The sequence below is a fragment of the Cynoglossus semilaevis genome, chromosome 17 (assembly GCF_000523025.1).
Source record: "Cynoglossus semilaevis isolate Cse_v1.0 chromosome 17, Cse_v1.0, whole genome shotgun sequence".
NCBI classification, from domain to species: domain Eukaryota; kingdom Metazoa; phylum Chordata; class Actinopteri; order Pleuronectiformes; family Cynoglossidae; genus Cynoglossus; species Cynoglossus semilaevis.
In genome coordinates this window covers 7,330,497-7,341,642 of record NC_024323.1, presented here as the reverse complement: position 1 = coordinate 7,341,642, position 11,146 = coordinate 7,330,497, and the positions used below count along the sequence as shown (strand labels likewise).

Genomic DNA, 11,146 nt, shown 5'->3' with positions numbered 1-11,146 from the left:
TTCCACCTCTTTTCTTCCCCTCTCCATCTCGTCGTTTCACCAGAACGGTGGCGCCTGCAAGTGCGACCATACGCTTTGCACCAAATCGCAGCCCGGTACAAATATTTTCAGTGACATTATACACCGAACAAAAACAGTAGTATCTTAAGGGACAGTGGTGAGAGTTTGAAAAAAAAGCATATCATTTTCTTGATTAAACACAGGATGATTAGTCACTGCAACACATGAGTAGTATCGTATCCCCTGAGTCACTCAAACTACATTATGATATACGTATAGAGGTGCAGTGACAAACACTAGAGAAGAAGCAAAAACGTCGCAGGTTATTTAATCATTGTGTGACTCTGTGATGTAAACTAATCGAATTTGTCCAGAAACAGCAGCCTCTGCGAATGGTTAGAGATTATTCGCAAACAGTACCGAGAATTAAGGGTGACCGGGAGAAATAGTTCACCTCCGCATGGAGATTCAGCCAAGAGACAAATCTGGCACGTGCGAAGGCCAATCGATAACAGCACAACCTCTAGCGTCTATCTGATATGCCTGAAAGGTATCGTTTTGCTTTGTGTCCACTTAACAATTGCTTCCGGCAGTGGGTATGAGACTGACCCACTGCAAGGGCACACAGCTACAAAAAAGAAACAACCTCATCATCAAAACCAACAAAAGAGGAGAGAGAAAGGTCAGTAAGATACCTGTAACATACTAAGGTGACGAATCATATCACTACTTTTTTGACTAAACCAGAAACCAGAGTTCAAGAATCATATATCTCGAACCTTAACTATACCACCAATGACCACTTCAGCACCCACAATGCCGTGTACTATAGAGCTGATTGCTACGTCACAATCATAAATACCAGAACAAAGTCATTTCAGCACCATGGCTAGCGAAACCAGAGAAACCATCGTATGTAACAATCCACAATCAGATGTAGAGTGAAAGGGAAAAACAGACGAAATAAAGTCAGAAAAAACGAATATTTGTGAACACTACAGGTAAAAATAAGCTGATTCATTCAAACAAATTGGCCTCGTGGCCCGATCAGTGACCTTAACTAGTGGATTACATATGGTGACCGTTAGGGGTGAACTTGCGTTGATTAGTTCCAAACCATTATGGTCCTGTGTGGGTCGTCACGTGACGAGAACTCTTTAGGGAGACGTTCATAATGAGTAACTTTTGTTTAATGATTATCTCACATACTATCACATTGTTGTTGTTGACTATAGGTCAAGTATTACTTATATTAAGTAAATAACTTATATAAAGTTTTTTTGTGTGTATATATACTGTATATCGGACTGCGCATGCTCTATGCATCGCTGCAGATTTAAGACTACGACTTCCTGTTGCACGTTCCGGCCCAGAATGATTTACATTATGAGCTGTTCCAAACCAACCAGTGTTGAGTGCAAGTGCTACATAAAAAGATTTGGCACCATGTCGATGCTTATTTCGACATGACAGACGCACGTTAAATTGTCAATTCTAGTACAAGGAAACAACGGCGCTACAAGAATTTATTTTATTTAGTTCGGCTTTTATTGCTGGCTTTTACAGTTAGGTTCTAAAAGCTTTTATTATTTGTGGGAAAGGGAACGTTACATAGGACAAATGCACGAGAGAGGCTGCAATAAGAGATCCCTAAAAATAAATAAAATATTTCCCCTTTTTTTTCTTGGCCAGTCTTGGACAACGCAAAGAAAATGTGTTCTAAAACTACATTAAATAACTTTATATCCTCTCCCTTAAAAAGTGGAATAAACTAGTAATACTGTACCGGTAATCATTTAGGTATCTCAGCATTTTTGTTGTTTATATGTTTGTTTGTTTTTGTTTTTAAATCAATGTGATTGCATAACAGGGGTTTTAATAGATTTGGAATAAAATGTATTATTTCTAGTGATCATAGAAACTTTTTAAAATGATCTTATAACCCTCCAATTGTTTATCTGACAGATGTTCAATCAGTGGTTAGATGTAGGCAGGAGCTCTGAGGCAGGGACCTGAAATGATTTTTAGTGACTCAATGATTTATAAAGCTGAATAATTAAAAGAGCTGTATGCATGTTAAGCACTCCTTCCTGCTGCACTCGCCCTTCACCAACCAAATGTAGACAAAAAACAGTATATACATGCCTATGAAAAAAATATGGCTTACAATATTTTTGTTTTTGCAGTAGCATATTTTTGACACCGGATATGAATCTACATCTCAACTTACTCCGGAAACATGGACAGCCTCATCTGGTTAGCAATTTGAATTTAGGTGTGCAAAAAACAGTATACGACAAGCACATCTTTTTCTCGGCCACGTCGTGTCGGGGGTGGGGGTTATGTCAGTTAAGGCATATAGAATAAACCGTGCCAACAACAGAGGTCTTTCGACAGTATGACAAATGCACGTTCAAATTTTCAATCTAACCATTGTTTGGAAGTATGAATGTTGGCTTCCCTCTAGTGGCTATAATCAAGAAGTGCAACAATACATTGTTTGTCTTGCCTCGTGATTCTTTTCGCAAAAACAAGCAATAGATAGAAGATAAATAGAAAAAAGACATTAGGTTAAGGCAAATATGAAATGTGGAATTACAAAATTATTTTTCTTTCAAGGAAAACAAATTTCACTTCGTGTGATAACCACCGCAGACACTTTAGAAACGAAACAGAAATGTAATTGCTATAGGAATGTAAAGTGGTGGTACGTTGTAGGTTGTCTACGTACATAATTAATTAAATCCATATGTGTATACGTTTTTTAAAAAACATCGTATACATTTTAAACAACATTTTAAACATCGTTTATTAATTCTTCGGGACAACGTTCCCCAAAATGCATTGCGCTTTCAACATGGCGTCTCTCGTAACAGTTTGACTTCTGTCAAAAAACGTAAATGCTTACCAAGGAACTAAAATATCAATTTGCGAATTTAACGTGTAATATTTTATGATAATGACGAAACTGTTCCTAACTGTGCTAAGACAAATTCGAAAACCACCCGTTTACACTTGCCTTCAGCGCCTTCTGAGTTCCTGTGCTCCCGGCGGCCTGTTCACTGACCAGAATGGGGCTCAAATTTGCGGCTCCAGTCCACAGTTGGTTCAGAAACTCGTCTCCCATGTGGAGGTGAGGACGTCCTTCATCACGGAGGAGGAAGAGGAGGCGTTTCTACGAGAATTAGAACCAGGTCTGAAGAAGAAACGCTACGAAAGCGACCACTGGGACGATGTAAGCGATACAGCTGTCATGCAACTTGTCTTTTGTTGTTCATATAGTACCTTCTTTGTGCTTTTATACTGATCATGTAATGTTCATACATATAAGACTGTATATTGTAAGCCTACTTTTTGTTGTTGTTGTTGATGTTTTATTACTCCTCCACCTTCAGGCTATTCACGGTTACAGAGAGACTGAGCGGGATAGGTGGTCCCCAGAGTGTGAGAAGATCTTGAGTCGGGTCCGATCTGTAGCATTTAATGAGGGAAGTTCACTCCTCGGACCTGTTCACATTCTAGATCTGGACAAAAGTGGGTACATCAAGCCTCATGTTGACAGTGTTAAGGTACTGAGACATTTTCTGTCTCTGTATTGTTAAATATGTGTGTATAAAGAACAAGACCAAGATAAAGTTCATCATGTTTTGTTTGTCCCTTTGCCTCAGTTTTGTGGCAGCACCATTGCTGGTTTGAGTCTCCTGTCAGATAGTGTCATGCGTTTGGTGAAGGAAAATTCCAACAGTGAATGGCTGGACCTGATGTTGCCTCGTCGCTCCCTTTATATACTAAGGTTGAGTATAAATAAGTATACGTTTTTTGTTTTTTGTTTTGCATTTAAATGTAACTCAGGTACTGTTACAAACAATAAAATGACGGTGTTCTGTGCAACAACAGTTTGGTTTTTACCTGACATTTTAACTGGAACACGTTGATTAAAAAGTGTCTTGGAAAGTCGCTCGTCCAGTTAAAGCAGCTCATACCCCGTGGCTAAAGATAAAAAAGAAATGCACAAAATGTAGAAATGTTGCATAGTTAAGAAAATAAAAATATTACTGATAGTTGAGAACTTATACTGTATGTATGTGAAGCACATTTAAGGCAATTTATGCCAACAACAGACAATTTGGTGATTTTTTTTATGTTTTATTCTTTCTTTTTTTTACAGGGACCAGGCGCGATATGACTTCACCCACGAGGTCCTAAAAGATGAGGACTCATTCTTTAATGGACATAGAGTTCCTCGACAGCGGCGCATCTCTGTCATCTGTAGAAACCTTCCAGACTAAAGTTCTGTGTTCACTTTGGATACTAAAACAATTTAAAGGACTATTGGTGGGAAAAAATAATAACAAAGTATTTCATCATTTTCCCTGTTTGATTTTGAATAAAATGATTAAACGTATGAAAAAAAATTATAAAGTTTTATAAAATATAATTTATAAAAGAGTGTACAGTAAAACATGAGTGTTTTGTTTTGGTGAAACAGCCATACATTCAGTCAATTTAAAAAATAATTACATAAAATGTAAAAGAGAGCCTATAGAAGAACCCCACATTTTTATTTACATTTTTTTTATGATTACATGTAAACCACCAAGTAAAACGTTAAAAGTCTGTTATATGTGTACTTTGACCAAGGTTACAATATGGAAAAAACAAAATAATTTCATACAGTTTGCTATAATTTCATTAAATAACTGGTTAATTCAGTCGGTTATGATGTGAGTATTCTCACGCTGCAGGATTCCGAATCATTTAATATGAAAGGAGCATTCAGCCAAGGCACACCCTTATAATATATATATATATATATATAAAATTGTATACTTGTATAATTATACACACACATACATATACTGCATATATATACATATATAATTTTAGGAGCTAAAGTGATAACTTGTACTACGTAAGCGCGCTAAACATTTGTCTTTATATAGTAAATATATGTAAATTAAATTAGATACAGAGTTTTCAACTTGCTTATGTCATCAAACAAACAAAAAAGAAAAGCCTCCCCACACACTACTTCCTGGGCACTTAAGCTGCTGACTTTGGTGATAGGTTAAAAGCAGAGGTCACATTTCATTGTGTGCTGTGGCGTGCTGTCACAATGACAAGTAGTTCACTTTCCTTCATTTTTTTGCTGTGTCATAGTTGGCCACGAACCATTCACAGGTCATCTTAATGGCTGGAAACAACAAGAAAAAGGTTAATGGGCTGGGTACTCATGTGTGCATGTGAGTTACTGCATATATGTACATGGAGAAGCAGAGTTTATCGAAACATCCATATTATGTCATGTAAATCATTATTTAATGTGCCCCTAACATTCTCACCTTCATCCAGGGGTGTGAAGGTGAAGTCAGGGAGGTAACGTCTTAGCTTGGCATTGCTTGCCGTTTTCTTAATCTGCCCATCAGACATAGTGTTGTCATACTGAAGCGAAGTGTCAAAGGTTGAACACATTTTTAGTTTGACATTTCTGTAATCCAGCAGCGAGACTTTAGGCAGGAGTCATTATATCATAATATTTTTCAAGGATACATGTATTTCCCCGGTGAAGTCTAAAGCCTTTGTGATCATTTCCACAGCCTCTTTGATGGAGATTTCATCCTCAGCCCCTACTAATATTTAATTAAAACAAAATATGGAAAGTTTTACTACTTAAGTTCAAATATTTTCTTCTCCCTTTGCATGTAACATCAAGATGGCTACGATATACAAGGATAATTCAAAAGCTAGTGAGACAATTAAAAAAAATTATAAATATATATACTGTATACACACATACACAGATATAGTGTATATGTAGTAATACACTGGAACAGAAAGACAATAACAAGATATAGAAAAATATAGAAAAATGTCAAGATAATTATGCTAAGGTATGCTTAAAATAAATTATACCCAAGAAACAAACAAAGATGTAGTGGGTGGATTGTTTGTAGAAGGTGTCAAGGTATCAAGACTTTCCACACTTCAGTGAAGCTATTGTCCCCAACAATAACTGTCAGTTGACTTTGTACCTCAATCCATTTGCCAATTGTGCCATAAGCTGACAAGCTGACAGCCATTAATGCCCTGAGCTCAGTGAGGCCGGTCTGACGTGTCTGACCAGAAGATGAAGCCTGGCATTATAAGGTTCCCACAGTTCATACAAATAACATGTGTATCGACTTAGTATTATATATATATATATATATATATATTTATATATATATATATATATATACACACAAGACTAGAGTTACAAGACTTTCTAACAGTTCTAGTTTCTCTCTCTCTCTCTGTCTTTTTCTCAATCTCACACACATATTCATGCGTCATTTGTATTTTCCTCATTTGTTTCCTTATATTATAGTCCTTCGTTATTACTCGCAGGCATTAGTGGTTGAGGAGTGTTTGCTGTTAGAATGAGTTTCTGGATTAAAGGGTTTGTAAACACTTTTTACTAACTTTCTAACAATTAGCGTTATCATTAAGGCACACACTCTAGGACAAATTTCAAGTCTTCTCAGCACCATGCAGCCGAGGCTGATCCCTCCCACTCACTGAGATGAACCTCAAACAGAATTCTCATCAAGACAAGCTTGTTTACTGCATTTATTCGTCTGAGAATATTAGAAGAAGGAAATGTTTAAACTTCAATATGCAAGGTTCAAAATGAAGTCTCTTAAATGCAGTGGTTACCAAAGATTTTGTGCAGCACTTTTGAACTTGACACAGTCACAGCTCCTGTGTTCCTCCGACGTATTACAATAACAAATAAATGCAAATGTGGGACAAATGCAAGTCAGTGATTGGATAAACGTACTGGTGTTCTCACACAAATTATATCAGGTGCATTACATGCCTACCCCATCCACCATCTGTGATAGCCAGGTGACCCCTCGTGGAGACCGGCCCCTACTTTGCAGACCGCAGTTTTAATAGATGTGACTCATCATTCAAACTCTGTGTTTAAATAAAATGCAGACATTGGGAAAAGGATTTTACGAGCATTCTGATTCCTTCAGGTCTCATCTCCTCCCCTCATCTTTTTAGCACATTCAGCGATGACGTCCTAAATCTTTGCTTGGTGAAAACCTTTCCCCGGGTGCAGATGTATCAAGGCCAATGCAGAGTTATTAACTCACCAGAGGTTATAATAGGGTCCACCTCTTCATACTCTCTGAGGACCCAAATAATTAAACGAGCCAGGTCCTGGTCATTAACAGGAAAAATTGATCATTTTGGTGAATCAAAAGCTCTATGGTAGATTCATTTTCTTTGTTTGCTCCACAGAAGAAGGAACTCAGTTGAACGTGTGTGGAACAGGGAACGGCCGGCGACAATTCACTTTCTCTCAGGTAAGGTAATTATGCGCTTGTGCGAGTTTTTTTTTTCGTTTTTACATATAAATATATATATTTATATGTATAAATGAAAAAAAAAACTCGCACAAGCGCATAATTACCTTACCTGAGAGAAAGTGAATTGTCGCCGGCCGTTCCCTGTTCCACACACGTTCAACTGAGTTCCTTCTTCTGTGGAGCAAACAAAGAAAATGAATCTACCTGGTTGTTATCTGCGAGGGGTAATAAGATCCCGTTTGCTCACGTTTGGCTCTGTACACCTTGCCGATGACGGCTGGCAGCATGTGTCCATTTTCTGCAGTGAAGTTGTCATGAGGGCCAAACAGATTAGTCGGGATGACCGCGGTGTAGCATCGTCCATACTGCTTGAAGTACGCTCTACGACAAACATGTATGAACAACGAGGATTATGTGCTAAACCTGAGCTAACTATGTCAGCTTACACACCTCTGTTTGCCTGAACAAGCCTTTACCTGTTCTGAACATCAATCATTCTTTTAGCGTAGGAATATCCGAAGTTTGATTCATGGGGTGGCCCGTTGTGTATCTAAGAAGGTAAAATTTAAAACATTAAAAAAGTATTGAGAATGTCAATTACAGGATTCCCAACACATTTCAGCACCTGAGCAAACTATGGGGTGTGGTAAGTGTGTCCAGCAGCTCACCATAGTCTCATCAATGGGATAGGTGGTTTTGTCAGGAAAAATACAATTGGACAGACAAGACACCACCTTGGAAACATTCATCTCATGGGCCGTTTGCAGGACGTTGTCATTGATCTTCAGGTTGTCCCTCTGTAAAGACAAAGGTCAGTGGGAAAGGAGGGAGGGAAACCATGCTAAAATCACAGTAGGATTTTTTTTATTATTATTGCAGCCCGAGTTACAGGATCAGAAGTGTCTGATTGTAGGATTCCTGGTTTGGATTTCAAAATGCTGTGTTCCACAAACATGCTGAACACTGCTGCTATACCGGAGCAGCAAAAGGTGCAAACTGCAGCTGTTCTATGGATAGTTTAAATGCATAGATATGGGTATATATGGATTTAAGGCCAATTAATGTTGACTTGAAACGGTTCAGAGCTCCTCGGTACCATTTCTACTATAAATACTATTTTTTTAGTATTTTCATTTGTGCACTTGTGGACACTGAGTCACTGAGAGCACCACATTTTTGAAAACAAAAAACAGAAAACAAAAAAAAAAACAACTCACCAAGAAATGAAGATTCTCCCTCAAGTGCATAAACAGCCCTCCTACTTTTGCTGCAAGGTGGATAACGTGAGTGGGACGATACTTCTCAAACACAGCTCTGGTCTGCTCAGTGTCCCTATCCAAAGTTTGATAAAGACTTTAGTGTCTGTGGTAGATGCAGGAGAAGCAAAACCATACAGGTTTGACAACTGGCTTTTTTTCAGGCTGTAAATGTGATCTGTGTGTTTCACCTTCCAAGTTACACAATGGGCTGTAAATGTGACCTGGGCGAGAAAGTGTGTGTGTGTGTGTGTGTGTGTGTGTGCTCGATCCTGCTCCCTAACCTTTGTGCTGTGGGGGAAAAACTGTTGAAATCATCCAGGATTTCCACAAGCCCAGAGTTAAAGTAGTTTGCCGTACCTGTGTCAGTGAGAGATGGGACTACGTTTTCTACCAGTGTTGTGGCTGCGAAGACTCTTTTGTTCTCTTGAACAATAGAGTTAAAAAAGAAAGGTCTCATTCGCTTTCACAGCGAAAGATTAGACTTCATTTCCTCTACAAATAATTCGTTTGTAAGAGATACAATTAGATTGACAGTCTAACACAGGGATCGAGAAACTTTCTAGCAGAGAGAGCCAAAAGAGTCACATATTTGAGAGCCTTTTTTTTTTTTTTTTTTTTTTTGCTGACCACACAACTAAATGTGTGAATTTAAAACAGTATTAACATTTGCTGTCCAATGCATAAATACTTCTGACCATTATTGCGATCGGCTGCAGCGCAAAAAAAGTATGGATTAAAATGTATAACGGAGTTATAAATATATGGTTCAACTTGCCATACAAAACAGTTTATTACACACCTCGTAAGTAAAAATGTTAATTTATCGGATTAGAGTCGTGAACCCCGGACAGCAGCTCCTGTCCTGATGTCCGTGTACATGTTGGGAGGTCCGTCATTAATTAATGGTATTTATCTTAATTTTATCATTAACTGTACTTTGATTTATTTGATTGATTTTATTTTATTTTTTTTTTAGAGCGAGACGAAAATTTGATTTTCACTTTGTCTTTCTTTGTCTTTGACTTTCAAATTGTTTTTACTTTTCAGGCCAGAAATAGAAGTTGACGACGTACCGAGCTGATGAGTACGCTGCCGCCGCAAATACACGAAAATGTTTGTTTTAAAGATTATTTTAACACTGATTTTTGTCATAGCGATCAACGAAATTATTTATTACTTACTGTGCTAAGGTATACCTGCTAAGGTTTATCTAAGAGCCACATGCAGTCATTAAAAGGGAACCACAGGTTCCCAACCCCTGGTCCAACATGCCAGAAACGACGCATTAGATAACTATAACTATCCGCTGACATGACAAAAAGAACTAACCTCAGATCTGCATCCTTAGAAGAGAGAAAAAACCATTCTTCTCCATCAAGGCTTTCACCTTTTTCCTCGACCACATGTTTAATGGCACTACCGACCAAGCCTGATCCACCTGTCACTAGAACACGCATTGGCCCTGCCTTGTTCTTTGAGGCCATTTCTTATTGTTCAGCTGTCTATTGGACAAAGAGTAGAGAAATAAAAATACACAAACAGTTAAATGTGAAACAGTCTATGCTCAATAGAGAGAATAGATGAACACATCTGGGTTTTTTTTTATCATCCTTTATTGTCTTCTATCTGGACTATTACACCCATGTAATGATCACTGGATTGTAAATGATCAACACGGCGGGTGTCTTTAGCAGTATGCAAATAAAAAACAAGGTAAGCAGGAGTTTGAAAAATCCTATGAGAAATATCAAAAATCGAACATTTTTATGAGCCACTGATAAAAATGCAGTTACCACCTCCGAGACTCACCTCTATTTTGCTCCTATTAACCTTATTCCTCGACCAAATGATAAATCCTCTGTGTTCCTTACCTGTTTGCTGAGGGAAGGACAGAGCCAGAATGTCATTGGATCCAGTCAGAGTTACGTTGCCTGTCTTTTGAAACTATTGAACCACGCCCACTGCCCTCTCCAAGTCTAGAGATTACTCCACCTCTGACATTTGTTTTGCTTTTTTTTTTTTTCATGAAGAACATATTTATGCAAATGTAGAAAAAGTGAGACTCCCTAGTGTCCCACTTTGCTGTGTGTGATCTGGGATTTCATGCTATTTTTTTTTTCATCTCACTTTCCATTATGCACCTTTGTCAACAGTCATTGGAAATTTGGTCTCATTACTTGAGACTTCAAGAATCAGAAAATATCCCATAGAATTATATATAATTACTCCCCTTGTCACTTTTACTGTTTTAAAAAAGGGAAGATTTTAGTGTGAATTTTAGCAACTAACACATGCTGCCACAGGAGGTGCTATTGGAATATTTTACGCTATTTGTACTAACACTGCTGTGTTATAGGGCAAAGCTGCAACACACACTTTTTTCTTTAATTTTAACGCAATAGAGTCCTAAAAGGTGTTAACGGGGGTTTGGTAAGTTTAGCTTTGCTTTGGTGAATTCCTGTGTAATCTTCGTGTACAAAAAGAAAAAAATAAAATAAGATATTTAGGTATTTATGGGCCCAGAGAATA

General features: G+C 37.8%; 2 protein-coding genes across 3 annotated transcripts; one reads left to right on the top strand and one right to left on the bottom strand.

Moving 5' to 3' along the window:
* Window positions 1–2,826: 2,826 nt before the first annotated feature.
* On the top strand, window positions 2,827–4,393 carry alkbh7 (alkB homolog 7). Its single transcript, XM_008329702.3, has 4 exons — window positions 2,827–3,235; window positions 3,396–3,569; window positions 3,669–3,793; window positions 4,169–4,393. The coding sequence occupies exons 1-4, from the start codon at window positions 2,954–2,956 to the stop codon at window positions 4,287–4,289; spliced, it is 702 nt and encodes a 233-aa protein (XP_008327924.1). The 5' UTR covers window positions 2,827–2,953; the 3' UTR covers window positions 4,290–4,393.
* A 71-nt stretch (window positions 4,394–4,464) lies between these two features.
* Window positions 4,465–10,848, bottom strand: LOC103392940 (GDP-L-fucose synthase-like). Of its 2 annotated transcripts, none has more exons than XM_008329703.2 (11): window positions 10,427–10,848; window positions 9,947–10,119; window positions 8,576–8,690; window positions 8,027–8,155; window positions 7,835–7,908; window positions 7,606–7,739; window positions 7,468–7,532; window positions 7,143–7,209; window positions 5,551–5,630; window positions 5,343–5,442; window positions 4,465–5,194 (listed from the first exon to the last, which is right to left on the bottom strand). In XM_008329703.2, exons 2-11 carry the CDS (start codon window positions 10,099–10,101, stop codon window positions 5,139–5,141), a joined length of 975 nt encoding a protein of 324 aa, XP_008327925.1. In that variant the 5' UTR covers window positions 10,102–10,119; window positions 10,427–10,848; the 3' UTR covers window positions 4,465–5,138. The 2 variants fall into 2 exon arrangements, with proteins under 2 accessions (XP_008327925.1, XP_016895924.1); XM_017040435.2 differs by having other exon boundaries at window positions 10,489–10,847.
* Between the last annotated feature and the right edge of the window lie 298 nt (window positions 10,849–11,146).

What these genes read in the sequence shown, in the direction of transcription:
- alkbh7 (XM_008329702.3), top strand. Translation starts at nt 2,954, where the DNA reads ATGATAATGACGAAACTGTTCCTAACTGTGCTAAGACAAATTCGAAAA. An exon ending in CTCATGTTGACAGTGTTAAG is followed by an intron (nt 3,570 to 3,668) that starts GTACTGAGACAT and finishes CCTTTGCCTCAG; the next exon opens with TTTTGTGGCAGCACCATTGC. An exon ending in CGCTCCCTTTATATACTAAG is followed by an intron (nt 3,794 to 4,168) that starts GTTGAGTATAAA and finishes TTTTTTTTACAG; the next exon opens with GGACCAGGCGCGATATGACT.
- LOC103392940 (XM_008329703.2), bottom strand. Translation starts at nt 10,101, where the DNA reads ATGGCCTCAAAGAACAAGGCAGGGCCAATGCGTGTTCTAGTGACAGGT. An exon ending in TCTAAGGATGCAGATCTGAG is followed by an intron (nt 8,691 to 9,946) that starts GTTAGTTCTTTT and finishes AACTTTGGATAG; the next exon opens with GGACACTGAGCAGACCAGAG. An exon ending in GACAATTCACTTTCTCTCAG is followed by an intron (nt 7,210 to 7,467) that starts GTAAGGTAATTA and finishes GTTAATGACCAG; the next exon opens with GACCTGGCTCGTTTAATTAT.